The 20767-nt window shown below is 39.5% G+C and overlaps 1 protein-coding gene and 1 long non-coding RNA gene across 7 annotated transcripts in view; one reads left to right on the top strand and one right to left on the bottom strand.

Moving 5' to 3' along the window:
- Positions 1 to 236: 236 nt before the first annotated feature.
- Positions 237 to 1977, bottom strand: LOC128854399 (uncharacterized). Its single transcript, XR_008453466.1, has 2 exons — positions 1881 to 1977; positions 237 to 1283 (listed from the first exon to the last, which is right to left on the bottom strand). It is a non-coding gene; the product is annotated as an uncharacterized LOC128854399 (long non-coding RNA).
- A 275-nt stretch (positions 1978 to 2252) lies between these two features.
- Positions 2253 to 20767, top strand: part of PCDH9 (protocadherin 9) — a 685822-nt gene continuing 667307 nt past the window's right edge. For all 6 annotated transcript variants that reach the window (XM_054072403.1, XM_009561447.2, XM_054072398.1 and 3 more), the window contains exons 1-2: positions 2253 to 2806; positions 4071 to 7240. In XM_054072403.1, the coding sequence (XP_053928378.1) occupies positions 4205 to 7240 (3036 nt within the window). In that variant the 5' untranslated portion in view covers positions 2253 to 2806; positions 4071 to 4204. The remainder of the gene's footprint in view (positions 2807 to 4070; positions 7241 to 20767) is intronic.

The following is a 20767-nucleotide window of genomic DNA, read 5'->3' as shown; positions in this document are numbered from 1 at the left end:
ATGTTACTAGAATGAGGCTATAAAACGTCTGTGATGCCATACTGCTGTGATATGACTAGTGTCAGGAAAAATGTGTGCATTATTAACGCATACATAAACATGCCGTATTTCAGAAGACTGCATTACACAGAATGCTAGTAGTTCTAATTATCTTCTTTATTAATGGCTGTTCTGCTTTGTATTTTAAAGGATGAAGGAACTGCACACTTAATTCATTCACAGAATTTTTTTTCTAAAAGCGGTTTGGCAGTAAGGTTGCTCCTTCGTGTCACTTGGTTGACATTCAATGCTGGGGCTCCAGCCATCCTTCCTGTATTACATAATGAACATTTTCTTAAACTATTATTAGATTCAGTTCCGTTTGCTACCATTACTTGATGTCATCAAAACCAAGATCAATTTTTTTGTGTGTCTCTCTGTAACAGGAGTCTTTTAAACACAAAGAACAGCAAAACCAAGACTGTTTAATCTTTCCACATGATGGGATTACAGATTTGCAACGTTCACATACACAGCATCTGCATCCATATGACTAGCAAAAATATGTACATGTATCAGTATGTACCACACAAAACCAAGCCATGCAAGGCACTGACCTCTGACAGATACAAGCAACTTCCAGCACCAATTAACAATGCATCCTACGTACACATTCATACTGGAGTCTAAAGGTAGAAGCCTGCATCTGAAAATCTAAAATCTTCAGGGTAGGAACTCGGATCTTTAGCTGGCCAGCTGAAGATGTATAAATTATCTAGATATAATACTGCACACAGAAAAAGTCAAATGCTGAAGTTATTTTTGGGTTTTGTATGCATATTTATTTGAAAGGCTTAACCAGAAACAGCAGCCAGCGTGGCCGTGTACCCAGGCATACTCAATTGGATAGCTACAGTGTCACACGGCTTGCAAGTTCAAGCTCAGAAAAGCTAGCAATAAAAGCACAGTCAAATGAAGGTTCATTCATGCTTCAGAAAACGTTGAAAAAGGTACCACATATAATGCACTATATATAATGCACTATAATCATCTTCTTGTCACACTTTTGAGGTCACTCATATCGTAACACATTGGCATTCTATTACACCGTCTTCCAGGCATGTGATGCTTCTTTGTGGCTAGCTGGATAATTTACCTGTGTCATTCACAGGGAAGGCGAAATGATCACTTTTATTATTTATCAAACCACTGAGAGGAATGTTTTCCAGTTCAATGTTTAAGCAGACAAAACCCAAACCAGCAGAGCAGCTCTCTCGTTCCTTCGGTGAGTATCTCGGCTGACCCTTCGGGAAGGAGAAAGGTGTGCAGGCGTAAATGGGAGCTGAGACAGGGCTGGAGTCAGAGCAGCGTAAATTATAGATGAAAGGGCATGTATTAAATATAAAGTCGAACCGCGCGGCGGAGGGGCCGGGGCAGGGGGTTCCCTCCGGCGCGGAGCCGGCCCCGCGGAGGCTGCGCGCACACCCGCGGCCCCGAACCGATAGAGACACCCCCTCCCAACCCCCCTCACCTCCATCTCTCAACCCAACCCCACAACAAATCCTGATTTTTCGGAATGACTCCGGGACCACTCGCAAACCCAATGAGCTTTTGTGCCCCAACTCTGCGCTCACCGGGGAGACTCCGACACCCGCTGCCCTCCCAACCCTCCGGGATGCTGCCCTCTCACCCTCCGGGATGCTGCGCTCCCACTCTCGGGGATGCTGCGCTCCCGCAATTAGGGATGCTGCGTTCCCACTCTCGGGGATGCTGCGCTCCCGCGCTCAGGGACGCTGCGCTCCCAGCCTCAGGGATGCTGCGCTCCCACGCTCGGGGATGCTGCGCTCCCGCGCTCAGGGATGCTGCGCTCCCAGCCTCAGGGATGCTGCGCTCCCACCCACCGGGATGCTGCGCTCCCAGCCTCAGGGATGCTGCGCCCCTGACCGCGGAGCGCCCGCCAGCCAGGTCGCCGTCTCCGCAGACGCCGCTACCCTCTTCCTCCCATCCCCCCGCCGCCCCGGCGCTGCTCCCCGTATCCCCACAACCCTTCCGCTCGGCGCGGAGCCGCACGCTCGCCCCGCCGCCCCGGCTGCCCGGCGAGCGACGTGCCCGGCGGCCAATGCCAGGGCAGCGCTCCGCCATCCACCGCCCCCGCCGGCGCGGGCCAATGCGGTGCGGCGGGAGGGGGGGCTTAGCGCCGCTCACACCCTCCCTCTGGGCTTATTGAGAGTTATATCAAGAATTTCAGTTCAGAGAGAGAGGGAGAGAAGGAGAGAGCGCGTGTGAGGGAGAGAGGCTGGGAGGGAAAGCGCCGTCGCTTCCCCCCGTCACTAAAGCAATAACCTATTAGGATTTTTTTTTTTAATTATTATTATTTTTTTCCCACCCCAGAGATATAGAGGGACAGAGAAGCATCGCCAGACCAACTCTTGTCATTTCCAGTAAGAAGTTGCAGACTTCATGTAGCCGTCTCTGCTGTGAGAGACATGGAAATCGTGTGCAGTGCAGAGTGGAAAATACCCCCGGTCTAAAGAAGTGCACCGGATTTTTCGCTTGCTGTTTGTTTGGGGTGTCGCGTGCAAGTTATCCACCCGAAGGATCGCCGCTTGCTAGAAATGAAACGTGGAGAGGATGACTAACGACAGAACTGTGAATTTGTTCCCTGGAGTTGCTAATTTGCCACCCCGAAGCAACACATATCTGGAGGAGGAAGCGTTTGGCTGCTGCTGATTTCTCGAAACTGGTGGTTTACCAGATCCATTGTGCTGTATCTGCTGGAACAGATCATTGCGTAGCTGCAGCAGATCGTCAAAGGTAGACAACCAACGTAAGTGCAAAGTTACCCATACACTGCCATGCTTTTCGTTTAGGAAAGAAAAAAAAAAAAAAAAGAAAAAAAAAAGCCAACACAGTATATTTATCTAAGGAAAGAATCAGTGTTTCAGATTCAGTTCATGTTGGTGGCAAAGGCTCACCTACACGCTGTCTCTGCATCCCTACCTGCATCACTCTGCTGGAAGTAATCACAGGCATCAGCTACCGTGCAGCTTAATGCAGATAAGATCAGTGCTTAGGGTCTGCTCGGTTCTGCCAAACTGTAAGGTGCTGGCAGCTTTGCACCCGAGTAATTCGCGGTTAGCAGAGCATGCAAAGAGAAGTCTGTCTGTCGCTTTCTTTTCTTTTTTTTTTTTTTCTTTTTTTTTTTTTTTTCACCTCCATTATTAGTCTGCAGTATTTATGTGTGGCAGCTGCTAATATCCTGAAGGGAGATCAGAGTCAATAGGTAAAGGCTGCCGCTTTTTTAACCCCTCTTGTCAAGAGAAAATACATTCCCCCCCCCCCCCCCCCCCCCCCCCGTCTGTAAACATGCTGGCTGCACCTAAGTTGCATTTTGAATCTCCAGCCTCTTGAAATATATTGTGTTTAAAAGCAACCATATAAAGTTTAAGGTTATTAAACAGAAGGAGGAGTATCCAACATCTGGAGAGGAAACACTGAGCTGAGAGTGTAAGAAACTGTAAGTCCTGTTATTGTCTCATCAGTTAATAGGGATGTGAAGTAGCCAGTGACGACTGCTGCTGCAGCAGCATGTCCGGGTGGTTATATCCCAGTTCGATAGCTGTAAAGGGGAATGCAAGGCACAAGCACAAGGAGCAGAGAAAAATCTGGTTTGCAAGAGCTTAAAAATGTGTATGGAAGGAAACAACAAATTATATTTGGCAGCTGACATAGCAGTTACAGTCCAGAAGTAGTGCGGGAAGATATTTTACTTGCACCAAATCTCTGGGTGGAGGAGGGTAGAGGGGGAATGCACTTCACAGATTACATGGTGTACCAAGAAATTATTCAGAAAGTATGTGTCAAAACTGTAACTACCCTTAATCCTGCAGGTAGTTATTTCAGTTCTTACTCTGTGTAAATACAGCCAGTGGGGTATTGGTGCATTTGTCTGGAGGGATTCCTTGTAAAAGTGAGCAGCAGGAAAATGTACTGCTGCAAGCATGCATTGCAAAAAGAAGTAGTAGTTGGAGATTGTGGATTTGTCATGCCTAAAAAACCAATAATGCTGTTCTGTGTGGTTGTGTTGACAGTGTTGTCTCCAAATAAGAAATGAGATGTAATGCATCCTGCAGTCCATGCATGCCTCCTCTTGCAAATCGCGCATCATTCCTCTCTGGAAACCTTTAAGTCCTAAAATCTGGGAAAAGAGAATAGGAACATTATCATGGACCTGAGGGATTTTTACCTGTTGGCTGCTTTGATTGCCTGTTTAAGGCTGGATTCTGCTATAGCTCAAGAACTTATCTACACTATTAGAGAAGAGCTGCCTGAAAACGTACCCATAGGGAACATACCAAAGGACCTGAACATTTCTCACATCAATGCTGCCACGGGGACCAGTGCCAGTCTTGTCTACAGACTGGTGTCTAAAGCAGGGGATGCCCCTCTGGTCAAAGTGTCCAGTACCACTGGGGAAATCTTTACAACGTCCAACAGAATAGACAGAGAAAAACTCTGTGCTGGAGCTTCCTATGCAGAAGAAAATGAGTGTTTCTTTGAACTTGAAGTGGTGATTCTCCCCAATGACTTTTTTAGGCTGATCAAAATAAAAATCATTGTAAAGGATACTAATGACAATGCACCTATGTTTCCATCTCCTGTCATCAATATCTCCATCCCAGAAAACACTCTGATCAACAGTCGCTTTCCAATCCCATCAGCAACAGATCCCGACACAGGTTTCAACGGTGTACAGCACTACGAGTTGTTAAATGGGCAGAGTGTCTTTGGACTGGATATTGTAGAAACTCCAGAAGGAGAGAAATGGCCTCAGCTAATTGTGCAGCAGAACTTGGACAGAGAGCAAAAGGACACCTATGTGATGAAAATCAAAGTGGAGGATGGAGGTACCCCCCAGAAATCCAGCACAGCCATCCTTCAAGTCACAGTAAGTGATGTCAATGATAACAGGCCAGTGTTTAAAGAGAGTCAAGTAGAGGTTCATATACCAGAGAATGCCCCTGTAGGCACTTCTGTTATTCAGCTTCATGCTACAGATGCAGATATAGGAAGCAATGCAGAAATCAGATATATTTTTGGTGCCCAAGTCGCCCCTGCAACCAAAAGATTTTTTGCTTTAAACAACACCACAGGGCTGATTACAGTTCAGAGGTCCTTAGATCGAGAAGAGACTGCTATTCACAAAGTGACAGTGCTGGCTAGTGATGGTAGCTCTACACCAGCTCGTGCAACTGTTACCATCAATGTCACTGATGTAAATGATAACCCTCCTAACATAGACCTCAGGTACATAATAAGTCCCATCAATGGCACAGTGTACTTATCTGAGAAAGATCCCATCAATACAAAGATTGCCCTAATTACGGTTTCAGATAAGGACACTGATGTTAATGGCAAAGTGATCTGTTTCATTGAGAGAGAGGTTCCCTTCCACTTGAAGGCAGTTTACGACAACCAGTATTTGTTAGAGACCTCTTCCTTGTTGGACTATGAGGGCACCAAAGAATTCAGCTTTAAAATTGTTGCTTCTGATTCTGGCAAGCCCAGTTTGAACCAGACTGCCCTGGTAAGAGTTAAACTGGAGGATGAAAATGACAACCCTCCGATTTTCAGCCAGCCTGTAATTGAGCTGTCAGTTTCTGAAAACAACCGTCGTGGTCTATACTTAACAACTATTAGTGCCACAGATGAAGACAGTGGGAAAAATGCAGACATTGTTTATCAGCTTGGCCCTAATGCCTCCTTTTTTGATCTGGATCGAAAAACAGGAGTTTTGACAGCCTCCAGAGTTTTTGACAGAGAGGAGCAGGAGCGTTTCATTTTCACTGTTACAGCCCGAGACAATGGCACCCCTCCTTTGCAAAGTCAAGCAGCTGTAATCGTTACTGTGTTGGATGAAAATGACAACAGTCCCAAATTTACTCATAATCACTTCCAGTTTTTCGTATCAGAGAACTTACCAAAGTATAGCACGGTGGGGGTGATCACAGTGACCGATGCAGATGCCGGGGAAAACAAAGCGGTGACTCTTTCCATCTTGAATGACAATGAAAACTTTGTGCTGGATCCATACTCTGGAGTTATAAAATCCAATGTTTCTTTTGATCGAGAACAGCAGAGCTCCTACACCTTTGATGTTAAGGCAGTAGATGGAGGGCAACCTCCTCGCTCTTCTACAGCAAAAGTAACCATAAATGTAATGGATGTTAACGATAACAGCCCCGTTGTCATCTACCCACCTTCTAATACTTCTTTTAAGCTAGTGCCACTCTCAGCAATTCCAGGATCGGTGGTAGCCGAAGTGTTTGCTGTGGATATAGACACTGGAATGAACGCCGAGCTTAAGTACACAATTGTAAGCGGAAATAACAAGGGTTTGTTTCGGATTGATCCAGTGACAGGTAATATCACTCTGGAAGAAAAACCAACTCCTAATGATGTGGGGCTTCATCGTTTAGTTGTCAACATAAGTGATTTGGGTTATCCCAAATCCTTGCATACTCTTGTGCTTGTGTTTTTGTATGTAAATGATACTGCTGGAAATGCCTCTTATATTTATGACTTGATACGCAGGACTATGGAAACACCTTTGGATCGGAACATAGGGGACAGTAACCAACCCTACCAAAACGAGGACTATCTCACGATCATGATCGCCATTGTGGCAGGCGCCATGGTTGTCATAGTTGTTATATTTGTCACAGTTCTCGTTCGCTGTCGACATGCATCCAGATTCAAAGCTGCCCAGAGGAGCAAGCAGGGTGCTGAGTGGATGTCTCCCAATCAGGAGAACAAGCAAAACAAGAAAAAGAAAAGGAAGAAAAGGAAATCTCCGAAGAGCTCTCTTTTGAACTTTGTGACAATTGAGGAGTCCAAACCTGATGATGCAGTTCATGAACCTATCAACGGGACAATAAGCCTTCCAGCGGAGCTGGAGGAACAAAGTATAGGAAGATTTGATTGGGGCACAGCACCACCAACAACCTTTAAGCCTAACAGTCCTGATCTTGCCAAGCATTACAAATCTGCCTCTCCACAGTCTGCTTTTCATCTCAAACCTGACACTCCAGTGTCAGTGAAGAAGCACCATGTGATTCAGGAACTCCCATTGGACAACACCTTTGTTGGTGGTTGTGACACCCTTTCCAAACGCTCTTCCACTAGTTCAGATCACTTCAGTGCCTCAGAGTGCAGTTCCCAAGGAGGCTTCAAGACAAAGGGCCCCTTACACACCAGACAGGTAAACGAGCACTTTTACTGGTCTATAAGTACTACATACAAGTGCCCGATCAACCAGTATTAAAAGTGCCAGTATGTTGTGGGTTTTATTGTTTCAGTCTAAGTTAATTTAGTTATATTATGGGGGGAACAAAAAAAAACAAACAACCAAAACAAAAAAAAAAAAAAACTCTTGATCATTTTATCATTTACCATGCATTTCTGAAATGCCTCTAATATTTTGGGTTTTGAAGAATACTGATTGTTTATGGACTGTTATGCATCTGTACATGTGCACATGCACATACACGTGCATAAACAGAACTGGAAAAAAAAGGCTTTTTTTTTTTTCTCCCCAGCATCTGACTGTCCAAATGTAAAAGTTACTGAAGAAGAAAAACTGTTTCCTTATATGCCAAAATTCAGTCAGAAAAATTGACTGTTTCAAGATTGAAGCGATATGTACATTCATTTTCAAATATCAAAGTGAGTTGGCTTGAGTTTCTTTTATAGTTCAAGCTGATTTGGAACTCTGTTAAGTTAGTGTTACTAAAGGGGTTAATCCTTTTCCCTAACAAAGACAGCCGAATTTCCAAGCTACTTCATCTGTGAAGCACGTAGTGTGTTGGTAGGATAGAACTAAGCCATACGGAAGTCTTCCTCTGTTTTGAGTTCAAAATGATTTTGTTGTAATAGATTAAAGTTGGTATCGCATAGACAGTTTGTTGCATATCTTAAAAAATCACCAAAGCGTACTTTTGAAAGGAGCGTGTTGTCTGAATGCATCTGAATTGTGTAGAAAAAAAAAAGTCAGCCCATTGTAAATGTTTTCTCATGTTAGTAATGCGTAAGTGATCTGTCATAACTCATTTTAAACTGTGAAATACGCCATATGAAGAGGGATTAGGAGGCTGAGAAACTCATATTTCAACCAAATCCAGCATTAAGTTTTTCTTAGGTCTAATAATTCCTTGCTAATAAAGATTTAAACGCGGCGCTGTCTAATTTATTTTATTGGTGCTTGTCTTTTGCCACTGGCTGTGGTTGTGGGCACGGCCTGTAGATGGCGCTAAGGTAACACGTCGCTTACCCTGGCCCGGTGCCAGCCCTGCAGTAACCAGGGAAAGGGAAGGAGGGGGGAGGGAAGGCAGGATCAAGCTGATATTACAGCCAAAGAACCTTTTATTTAATGATGGTTGCACCGGAGTGGCCAGTAGTTGAGTTTGCGTCTTTGCAAGGCGAGCTTCCTTATCGCTTCAGTTTCGTTCCACCGACTTTGTAGGTGTTGGGAGTCGTGTTTATATCCCTGCTGGTGTTGTACCCGAAGTGGCAGTGATTTGTCTGAATTTATTAGGAATATGAATCCTAGAGAATCAGGTGAGACACATTTAGGCTTGTCTTTGCAAAAAGATTCTGACAGTAGCCAAGTTTAGGATAAAGTCATTCTCTTGCTGTTGCATTAGCCTTATTTGAGATGAATGTGACGTTTCCAGAACTGTGTCTCGACTTTGAGTATCTGTAAGGTGTCACACTAACAAGATACTAAGGATAAAACAAGCACTTTTGAGGCAGTTCTGCTAAAGTAACTGCTCCAAAACAACTCGTACTTACAATGAGACACTGAACACAGTGCAGAAGATTCTCACAAAACCTTAACCTTTCTAAGGACTTCAAAGAAATATGTACTCCCGGAGCCGTCTTCAAGCTGTTACACAGCACCATACATACTGTCAGTGTAAGTTAAAAAAAAAGAAAAAAAAGAACCATTTAAAAAAAAAAAAAAATTTGTAAGAGAACTCAACATAATCTGTGGTTACTCAGCTGAAGTTTTCTCTGCAGTTTAAGTTACAAAATGTAACACCCCCAACCCACATATTCCTTTTCTGTTCTGAGATGTTGTTAATTTAGCTTAAATAAGGCTGTCAAACTCCCTTAGGAAATTCAGATTTAATCCTTTACAGCATCCAGAGGCAGTTAAGACCCACAAAATTATTTACCTGACAGAATGTATAAGCCCTGCAGAGTGAAACTGAATATGGGGAAACAAAAAAACCAACCAATCGACCGAAACCTACTGGCAGTATTTTCAGTTACTTGTGTTCACTACATTACATTACATTACATTACATACACTGGTTTCAGTTTAGTAATATCAGCCATTATACCTGTATATCGGCCTGATTAAAATTCCACTGAAGTCTTATTGAATCTTTTTTGAAGTCAGCAGATACTCATGTCATATGATTTGGATAATTTCCTGCCAAAGCTCTAATATTATGTGTAACTGTAAAACACAACTGTCTTGGGTAGACAGTTATCTGAACCAAGTTTGTGTGTTTTTATTCTGTGGGGAAGGAGATAGTGTCTTTTATTCTCCCTAATGCTGAGTATGACAGGATGCAATCTTTTTATGCTCACTTGTGACTTCTGGCGGGAGGAGTATAGCCAGCAATGTTAGTAATCAATATCAGCCTTCCTATTATTCCATCTGTAGTTCCTGAAGTTAGGATGCATTTTAGCTAATATTCATTGGCACAGTAGTTAAATACACTTTTAGAGGTCCTTTTAGGATTGTGATAGAGTATGGCATTTAATCAAAGTATTCAGACTTTAAAATCCTACTGAATAGTAGTATGTGCTAATGCCACATTATCTGAAAAACATTTTTTTTTAATTCCTTTGGGAAGAGCTACGTAGTTCTGTGCCACTGTACTGCTTTCTTGAGATTTAAAATAATCCATTTTTCTGTATAAAATGTTAGAAGTTGTACTAAATTACCTCTGTTTGGCAAGTTTTCTTTATGTAATTTGCAAAGGGTGCAGGAATTGTTGTGGAGGATATTACATTTTGGAAAGAAGAAATATAGGATTAATATATATCTCTAAGAAATACTAGCAGACTCCATTTTTACTTACAGTTTCTTTCAGTCCAAGGTAAATACACATTCAATGTATCTTGCAGATACATTAATATTAATAGGGAGCTGAGGCTGAAGTCCACACTTGGACTTCATTCAAGAGAAGTAATGTTACTTTTAATGGAAGCTTGGCCCTAGAAATCTGTTAGAACTGGGTCTTATGACAGAAAGCTTTTAGAATTCAAAAATAGAGTGTTCAATACAAATATCTTAGGTTTGTTGGGGTTTTTTGGGTTTTGTTTTTGTTTTGTTTTTTTTTTTTTTTGCTGGGCAGTTCCTGTGCAATCATCCATATAAATTTAGTGAAAATTCTGTGGTTAAGTCTTTACATGTCACTCTGAGTTGCACAGCCTGATGTTTTAGAAGTACCCAGTATAAAAACCAAAGCCTTCTTCAAGTGCCTACCTTGCAGTAAACCTGGTGGATGCCCTGAAAAGAGCATTTTTGAATACTTGAACTTGGGATTGTTGTAAATGCTAATTCACATAATTAGGTGTATGGAAAAGATGTTGCACACCACCAGCTTATATAGCTAAGCTTCCAAAATCAGTGTTAGGACTCATAAAGAACACTGAAATCTATGCAGACTTCTCAATCAGTGTTCTTTTTGGTATTTGATTGAACTTCAAAATGCACTTCAAATTAGTGAGTCAGTACATTAAACAGCTACATAGAAGTACAGTAGAAGACGAACATGTTGTATTCTTCTATCTGAAAGAGCTCATAAAAAGCAAATAAACAGACGTGCCCCCCCCAAATTAAATAACAAAAAAATAAAGACCAAATTTACCATGTTATCCCAGTTTTAAGCAGAGAAAAATAGCACAGGTTTAAAAATATGTATCAGTATGGGTTTTGAGCAAAACCTTCAGTCTTCATTCTTAATCAAATAGCATTTGGTCATGTGTTTAACTTCCATTTAAAGTGGTGAGACTGAAGTGGATTCTTAAAGTCCAAATGACTTCAGATGTTGTCTTCAAGAAAGACAACTGTAAGCACACTCTAAGCACTTTTCTGAATCAAAACTATGGTTTAGAAATTTTGGAAATGTGCACAGTTCTAGTAGATTCAGAAAAGCTAAATATATGTTAACACTGTCCTTTTATTTCTATGCCGTGGTGGCAGAAATTAAGGATTTGGGGCTTGACTGACACAGTAAATGCATTCCATACTAAGGTGTATTTTTATTCATATACTCAATAACATAAGCACTATGGAGCTTGCTTTACTCTTTCCAGTCAGAGGATTTTTTGCCTGATCAAGGAATGAATATCCAAGCTCCTGCTGATCAATGCACATCACTTAAGCTTTCTGTGGCAAATGTAATTGATGTTATCTTACTCTGGAGTGTTTAAATTTGTAACTTCAGGGTTTATGTAAGAGAAAAGAAAGGCTGAAAACATTAATGACTATTAATTTGATACGCTGAGAGCAGCAATTTCAAGGTGCGTAAGTTGATGGAAATCTGCACTGAAACAGCAGTGCAGAGTCTACGTCACCTGAAAATATTAAAATTCTGTAACCATAGCATTCCATAATTCTGTGCGTGATATTATTTTTAGTGGCCTTGTTTTACTGCTTAGTATTAAAAAAAAAAAAAATCCATTTTTCTTTTTCATGCCTGATTTGTTTTATGTGTTAGCATGGATATTAGTCTTGGTTGAGGACTAGTCACCTGGGAAAATGTCTGCATGTGAAATTCAATTTTTTTTTAGTTCTATGTATTTATATATCTATATCTATACTAGAATATAAGAAATGGTGAAAACGTATGGTGTATTTTTTCTATCCTTGTATAACTGAAAAATAGGTTAACGGATTTTGCTCAACTGTCTAAAGAAATTCATCTTTGAGCTGAGACCAAGCATGGAAAATTCCAGCTGAAAAGAAGAATTTTTCAGAAAGTTAAGAGCATGTGAAAACTGGGGGTTATAATGGAAATCTGAACATAACCCTTAAGCTATAATACCATTTTCAATAGTGACAGTAGGAATGCTAAACTAGAGTAGGGAACATTTTGTGTGTACAGATACAGACACTAAAAGCTTAGCAAGCTTCATTTCTCTTAAAACGTTTCACATGCATAAGATTTTTATCAGAATCACTGATGTCTCATCTGTGCTGAATGTGCAAAGCTGAAGTTTCATGAACACTAATAGATGGTGTGCCACACATGGGAGTGAGAGCTGGATCCTAGGAGTTTAATGCTATTGGAATTTTGTGGTAATGTTCTCCTGTATATAGGAACAGGGAGAGATCTTTATAGTTTCCATTTCAGATTTTTACTTCCAAATAATCTATTCTTCTAGCACAGCAAAAACATATCAGCCACACTTTATTGACAGCAATTTTATTGTAGCTAGAGGCTTACAGTAAGCTGTTTATTGCTGTTCCCTAACTCGGTTGACAGCAACTGGGGAATTAATTTTCTTGCCCCTGATGTGCTTTCTTGGGTATAAACAACAGATGCTAAAGATATGAAAACTATGACCTGTTTACATTCAGCAACTCTTTACGGATACACTCTACCTGTCTGAACCGTAGGTTTCAAGTACTAGGTAAGATTGGTTCATGAGTTCTAGGTTTCTTACTTTTCCAGGAGAACTGCTGATCTAGACATAGTGTATACGAGGGCAGATATGTAATACCTAATGGATCAGGTCTGATCTAGGCAAATTCAGTTCAAGAATATCTGAGTTCAGGTTTTGTTTATTACAGGAGATGAACTGTCTTTTTATTCTAGTATTTATTTACACCAAACATACAGAATCTAACTGACAAAATAGACATATCATGTTCTGAAAGATCTAACAGGAATTGGAGGTGATACCTGAATTTTTGGTATCACTTCTCCACAAAATATCCTGGTGGCTTGTAAAGTCTATGTGCCAAAGTTTTCTCAGTTGATACTCAAGTATAGCAATCTCACATAAATTCTGTAATTTCTGCATCTTTGCTGAAGGAAAAACAAGCACGCACAAAGTTATACATTACTGTCTTCTTCTTTTATTTCTGCTTTGAACATCCCGTCTGTGGTCTATGTAAAGTGAGTTATCCCATTAGACTGATGTGGCCATTTAATCAGTTTGTTTCTGGTTTACCTGAGATAACTTTCCATTGACTCAAAAAAGATTTCCCAGGCTATAGATAGGAAGTGAATGGATGCTATGATGTTTTACTGAAATATTGGGGGAGGAGGGCATCTTCTTTTTTTATTTCTGTTGGCATCTTTTAGCAAGACATTTGAAACATAAGGGGCTTTAGCATCCTACCTGGGATTTTAAGTGCTTGTGTAGTGCATATCATCCTAATTGTTCCTTTTTAATTAAAATATCGGATAAAAAAGTCCCTTCTAATATAGTTGCAATAATTTTGTTGTATTGGGTTGCATTCTAGTGAGCTATAAACTCTCTCTGAGAACAGAAATAACCATTACTGACAGAAGACACTGTGAAGTGGCACTACGGCACCATTACATTAGTTGTGAGATTATGAGAACTGCAAATAAATAAGTAAAATTATATAGCAGCATTGTTGCAGTCATACAAAACCACATGTAGATTATTCCTAGGACCTAAGGATTCAGGGAAGCATTGGCACGACTATAATTTTGATATTAAATTCATGTTGATCTTACTAAATCGATCTGGAATTTCAAATCTTGGAAAGATTTGGCGTGTGTTCTCAATTTAATTTTGGGGTTTGTGAGTACTGTGAATTATGTGTGATAAAACAGAGAAAGGTGGTTAAAAATCTGATTTGTAGGCACACTGAGGTGCCCAAATGGTACCAGTCTCAGAAGTTACCCATTCTTTGCTTCTTTTTCTTGTTTATTCTGCAGCTAGTGAGTTGTGGGGAAGATTTGTTTTAAAGATTTGGTTTTTTCTTGTCATGGGTTGTCCTGCATCTTCTGTTGCACAGAGAGAAAATTGAGTAAGCATTTGTCAGTATTTGTTGGTGGGTAGTTTCCTATGAACTGAGGCTGTAATTTTTCCATTTCTTTTGTAAAATGCCACACTGATCGTTTGGAGGACACGAATATTAATAGTATTACTTGAAAGTTATTTTGGAATACGCATAGTTCTTGCTAGAAGAGGAATATAAGGATCCCTTTCTTAGGATAACAGTTAAACATTTGAAGCTAAATCCAAACTGGGGTAAATATGCCGATTTACATCATGTGCAGCTCTTCCTGATTTTAACTTCTTTATGAAAGCAATAGGATGATGTTGAGATAATATTTCCAAAATCTAAAAAAAAAAAAAAGAAATGTAAAATGAATCAGGAGTGAAGTGAATTAAAAATCATTTTATTTGGAACTGAATTTGCCAAAATGTGGAGGATCAGGTATCAGATTTTTCTTTCTTTCTTTCTTTTTTTCCTCCCCAAGGATGACAGAAAAAAGATCTAGCTACCACTTTAAAATAGATGCCTCTCCTCACTCCAAAAAATTAAATCAGATAGTCTCACTGGCTGATGGCTGAAAGAGGATAGCTATTGATATTGATTTGTAAAACACTTAGTATCCTCAAACTGGTATTTGTCCATTCTCCCTCGTTCCTTCCAGCCAAATGAAGTATTACACACAACTCCTTTTATTTGTAGTAGGGTATTAGTACCTGATAGACTTCCGTGGATTGCCAGTAAGAAAATTAATTGATTGATTTTCTTAATTATTAAAAATTGTTAAATATCTGCCTGGACAATATTTTTTCTCAAATGAGCTACTTTAGCCTATGCCTTAATGATCTTACAGTCTTTAAAACTCCAGAAAGAGTAAGACACAGCTCGTGTTTCAAGTGTGAATTTTATTTGCCATTCTTCTAGCCTGTTGTTGATTGGTAGATAATAGTAGTATCTTTCAAAGGGCTAAACCAGATAGATGCAATTTTCTGCCTCATAATCTGTGCTCCTGAAAAACACATAAGGTTATAGAGGCAACTGTGTTGTACAAAGGAATTTGTACGATGCATATGTTTCTGTGTATGACTTTCATATCAGTGAAATATCAGCTCCCCCATATCATATGGGGAGCGTTCACTCAGATTACTTTAGAGACATAAGGGATTTGCTATTGAACTTGATGGTGGAATACTTTCACCACTGAGGTTTATGGCAGTCTCTATATTCTCCTAACAGTATATTTTGGAAGAAAGTTTTAATAGAAGTTTGGTTTTTGCAGAAGAGGTCCAGGAGCTCCAGAAAAGGGTGCAGACCCATGACATTTTTTTAAAAAGAACACCTCCATCCTGTGTAAAATAAGATGCAGAGCCTGAAGGGGAGTGTTATATAACCCCTGTTTTTAGTAGCTTTCTATTCAGCGGAGTAGGTTTGGAGAATACTGTTTTTATGCCAGTCCCTCTCCTTGCAACATGGAATTAATATATCTGAACATTATGGTTGATTCAGTTGCTCTGTTCCTCTTTGTGGATCTAGCTTTATTTTTGCAAATGATGTTCTCAAGAAGTATAATTTATATAATTTTCAATAGTATACTTAGCTAGTAGATCTACTGCACACAGTACCTGATTTTGCTTCTGTTGACTTTATGGTGGAATTCATCTTGTCTAACTTCTAATTGTACATCAAATCTAATCTGCTTAATTGGGTTTGTGATTTACTCCACCCAAAAGAAATCACGCTGGTTTAAACTAGTTTCCAAAGCTGATGGATACAGTTGGGTGAGATGCATCCCACCCCAGTGAAGAGTATGATCTAATATGATCCATTCTCTTCACTTTACCAGTGGAAAGCATGATCCAGTCCAGTTTTCTCACTGAAGTCAAGAGAAGGATTTTAAGGGTATGTATTTCTTTCAGTAAAGGTATTATTTGAAGAGTAGCTATACATAAAAAAAAAAGTATAATGTGCACAGTTGCCTTTGGGAAAGTCTTCTTTAGATTATGTCTCAAATTCAAAGAGTCCAGAATCAACAGAAGGAGTCTTAGCAACTTTTTTATTAAACTGTTATCTGGCCATTTGTGCAGTTGTCTATTTCAGGAAGATGGTGCAGCGAAACAGCAATTATTTTGTTTTGGTGCTGTGCCAAGTATTTCTGTTTTTCCTCAGTGTTGCATGTTCCTTGATACCTTATTCTGTGAATGTGAGTAGTGATAAATGAAGTTGTAAACTTTTGATCTCTGCTCTCGGTTATATCTGGCCATTCATATTATCGTATAAAAATGCTTTACCTCTTGGGCTTAGGTATGTGTCTACAGCAGTATGAATTTTCAGTCACTTGTCAGATTGTTTCACTTTCACCATTTCAAAAATACAGGTCAAAATATCAGTGAGGTGTTAGTGTTGCCAGAAAGAGAATCTGAAATTGTCTTCAGTTTGTGACAACAGTACCCTGAAACGTGGATCGCATTGAAGTCTATGCCATCCAGAGCAGCAGGAGGTAGACTACGCACCAATAGCAAAGTCCTAGTCATCTCTCATATTTTTAACAACTGCCAGATAAATAAGAAAAAAAATAAAATAAAATGAAATCTGCATCTGTCTAAGGACAGTAAACCTTGCCTGTTGAAATTTAATCTCTCCCCTGAACAGGAGATGAACTTTCCTATTTGAGATTTCATCAGTTTTGTTTCAGAAAGCTGTTACATCTGTCAAACATTTCAGTTTGAAATGAACGCTTGATATTTTTTACTTCTGTATGCTACAAGAGCACCAGGTTGTCAATCAGCAAAAATACAAAATGAGACAAGATAGGTGATCCAACGTTATGATTGGCATTTTATTTTTATTTTACAACTCCTTTTTTCTTCCTGTAACTGCAATGACTTGAAAATGGCAATGCTTGTCCATTCTGTGGAAACATGAGAAGCATGCATATAGCAAAGGGAGGCCACCTTGGTTCACCCCAGTCTTGTTTGTCTTGGCCATCCTTTTGGGACTACTGGTACAGTCAAGGTGGTCAATGAAGCTGTAGGTCACTAGCACTATGAATTGTGTGACTGTCAATCCCATGTGAATGAGATGAAAATGTATGTATGAGATTTAGATACACTTACTTTTGTTTTTCTTCACTTTTGCTCTAGAATTAGTACATTGCAACAAAACTCACGCAGTCCATCATATTTAATCTGTAGAGCAGGACCACTTCTGGGTGGGTTGTGTAGGCTTTCAAAGTGCCTTGAGGGAAAGGAGTGGTCCAGAACCATCAGTAAGTAATATGACTCTCATAACATTTTTGGGTTTTTTAATCTGCTTACGTGATTACAAATCAGAACTCTTGTTTCTTAATGTGATTTTTCAAATTCTGGGCTAAGAAATTATCAAAATGGTTGGTATTTTTCAAGAGTTTCAAGAATTTGATGTTCTAGAAAGTGTCTATCTATAAGAGCCCTGTTGAAAATCCCTGGATTTCACAATTACTCAGCTTTGCTCAGATCTAGGCTATGTCCTTCCGTGCTTTAGCAGTTGATTAAGAATCACAGAATACCAAGAATCCACAGAATCTATCACAGAATACCAATAAAGTAATGGGTTGTGGAGTATTGTATTCTTCAAGCTTCCACTATAAATGATATGGAAAAATTGTGTAATTTGGCTGATGCTTAAGTATACCTCGTTCTTTTATGAGATGTTGCTGTCCTTTCTTGTTTCTTTCTTTTTTTAAACTCCTTTTTCATTCTCTGAGCACACTTATTTTCCTAAAACATAAGCATGCACGTGTTAGAAATCTGAGATTTCCTCTTGAATACTGTCAAAGTAGAGAAGTAGCACATTTTATGTGTGATCTGTTGTAGCACATGCAATTCATAACCACACATTGCTGTAGTTAAGGACCTTTAATGAACCAACTGGCTTTATTAAGATTCAAAGATTTGAAGCATTTGGAAGCATATCAGGATAGAGGCATAACATGGGAAGTAAAACGCTTTCTACACTAGATAGGTACTTGCTTTGACTTGTTCCAGTAGATTTCAAAGAATCAAATTAGAATGAATTATAGTTATTAGTACAAATCTGAGAAGAAAATCCGTTCCTGTGATACATATCACACATTTTCCCTCCATAGCTCAGTGGCATACTACATTTGGATTGCAAAACTGAGCTAAAGGTTCGACAGAGGAGAAACTAGGGCCTAACTTCATAGCCATGGGTTTGCAGAGGTGTTAGCTGGAACAACTCTTTCTGGTTATAATTTGAACTGAGGGAGTAAATATATTTTGCCCAAAGTTGTGTGTCAAAATCTGAAGTGGGTTTAATTTAATGGACTTCTAAGTACTAAAAGCTGATATAGGACAAGCAGAGATGTCTGGTTTTGTAGTGTTGTACGCTCGCATTTTAATACTGATGAAATCTAATTCACTTGTAATTGATATTATGTAGGCATCCTAGATGTGTGTTACAGAGGAACGAAACTAGGTTTGTATGGTATAATGGCTTGTGTGAATCATTTTCCTTCAGAGCAGTTAACATCTGTATTATAGAAATGGACAACCAAAATCCTATGTATATATCTTCACCGACAGCTGCTGGAATACTATGCAATACTGTAGTACCAGCTAGCCCCTGCTATATTTCACCAACTATTTTTGTAGCCAGCCTGTGTCTGTCATAGTTAAAACAAGCAGACAAAATAATTCCTTAATATGTATTTTGCTAGCTTGTTTTCTTTTTTTTTCCCCTTTTTAAAAAAAAAAAAAATATTGTACATATATTTCTCACAGATTGTGTAAAGCATTCACAATTTGGAATAGGTGTGGTGTCTCGCTGATACTTGTGATAGAAAATTGATTCTGAAAACAACAGCAAAAAATGGAAATTACAAAGCAGAATTCTGCATATTCCAACTCAATAACTGGACAGTACTTCTTGAATTCAACAATTTGAAAGGGAGATTGGGACGAGAGATGGAAATGTTTATGTACCTTTACATTTCAAAATGGTTAAAAGCTCAGTGTGAATGTCTGGACTTGTAGGAAAACTTTTTTTAATAAAAAAGCTGGTAGTGCTGCTGTGATACACAGAAACTCAGTGATCTTTGAGTGTGCTTGTTTAAAGCACACTGAGCACTTTTCAGCACTGCAGTTTCTTGCAATGCCTACTAAGATGCTTTGTAGATGGTACAGATCAGCTCCAGACAAAGTGCTTGTTGTTGCTATTTATGATTTTTAGCTGTCATAAATGTGTCGCAGAAATAATTCACAATTTCAGAACTTGCAGCATTTGGATCAGTAGTGCTGATATTAAAAATCGTTCTGCATTCACTGTCTCACACTTGGTATTTTTTAAGGTTTTCGTGTCCTAGTGCCAAATAGAAGCCTAGTTTGAATTCCATATTGATGAAGGTGATTTTGGAAAGTCTCTAGCTGCTCGAGAGTGTTATAGTCTACTTCCTGCCGTCCTCAGTAAAGGAAGCTGGGGGTCAGGAGAGCCCTTTGCACAGTGTGCCACTGCTTGCTACTGCTCATGGTATTTGGAGTCTGATAGGGATGCTATGATAGCACCTTCAATGAAAAGCCATAGGCACAAGCGTAACTAAGAGAAGCCTTAAGACTGTTTAACATTATGTCATTGCCTCAACTAGAATAAAACTGGCATGAGAATAAATTGACTCTGTAAGCTTAATTGTGATCTTCACCTAAGCGCTGCCCATGAGACCTTAGACCTAGCAGAAAACCCTAGCTGAAATATCAAGGGGCTTTTTTTGAGATTGCCTTAATTTATCATATTTCCATTAGAAAACACTAACACGATTCTATTCCAGCTTTAAAGCCTTAAGCTCTTGCTGCCTGTTTTGGGTTTTCATTACTTTTACGTATATACAGTTACACAGATAATGAGAAACTGGCAAAACCTGCAGATCACTGCATGTAACATCGCTCTGCAACTATTTACCACCTCATTAGCTTTTTCAATAGCAAAGATAAGTTAGCATTCTGTCATGAAATTTGAACTGCTACCACATCCAGCTGAAGTTTATAAGCCACAGTATAATAACTTTCACAAAGTGCATTAACTCTTGCACCAGAAGATGCAATCTTGTAAACAAAAAAATCATGTGACTTTTGAAGCCAATTTGTTTGACATTTTATCCTGTAAATTTTGCAGCTCTTAGAAATCTTGCAAAATACAAAGGGAGAAATTTAGGGTTTGTCTTATTCTGCACAACTCAATTGACTGAGCTAGACTTGATCGCATTTACATTTGGACTGTGCTGTACATTCATTAGTCTTTAAACATGATGTGCCTTTTTCTCATTTTTGTTAAAGCTTTATCTTCACTGAAAAGAAGGTGTGTTTTATATCAAGATTGGTATTGTTAGGTATCTGTCTAAATGTAAAGTTCTTGTGGAGACAAGAAGCAGGTATTTTGTACGTTGATGTAGCTGGTCAAGGTCAGCCCTGAACAATACACCTGGGGTTGATCTCAACTGGCTCTGTACAGGTGAAGCTACAATACCTTATCATTAGCAAGATTTTATACTGTATTACCTACTTCAGTGTAAAATCACGTTCACACTATCTCACAATGTAAAGGTGCCTTTGAGGATATGAATTACATGTGTACTTATTCTAGGTCCTTTTATACTTCTAAAGAGAAGCAAAGTGAATCTCTGCCCTGCTACCTGGCAAAACCATACAATTTGGTCTTGTGAGTGAAGTTGAGTCGTTTTTG

This window comes from Cuculus canorus, chromosome 1, assembly GCF_017976375.1.
Source record: "Cuculus canorus isolate bCucCan1 chromosome 1, bCucCan1.pri, whole genome shotgun sequence".
NCBI classification, from domain to species: domain Eukaryota; kingdom Metazoa; phylum Chordata; class Aves; order Cuculiformes; family Cuculidae; genus Cuculus; species Cuculus canorus.
This window is presented reverse-complemented; position numbering and strand designations above follow the sequence as displayed.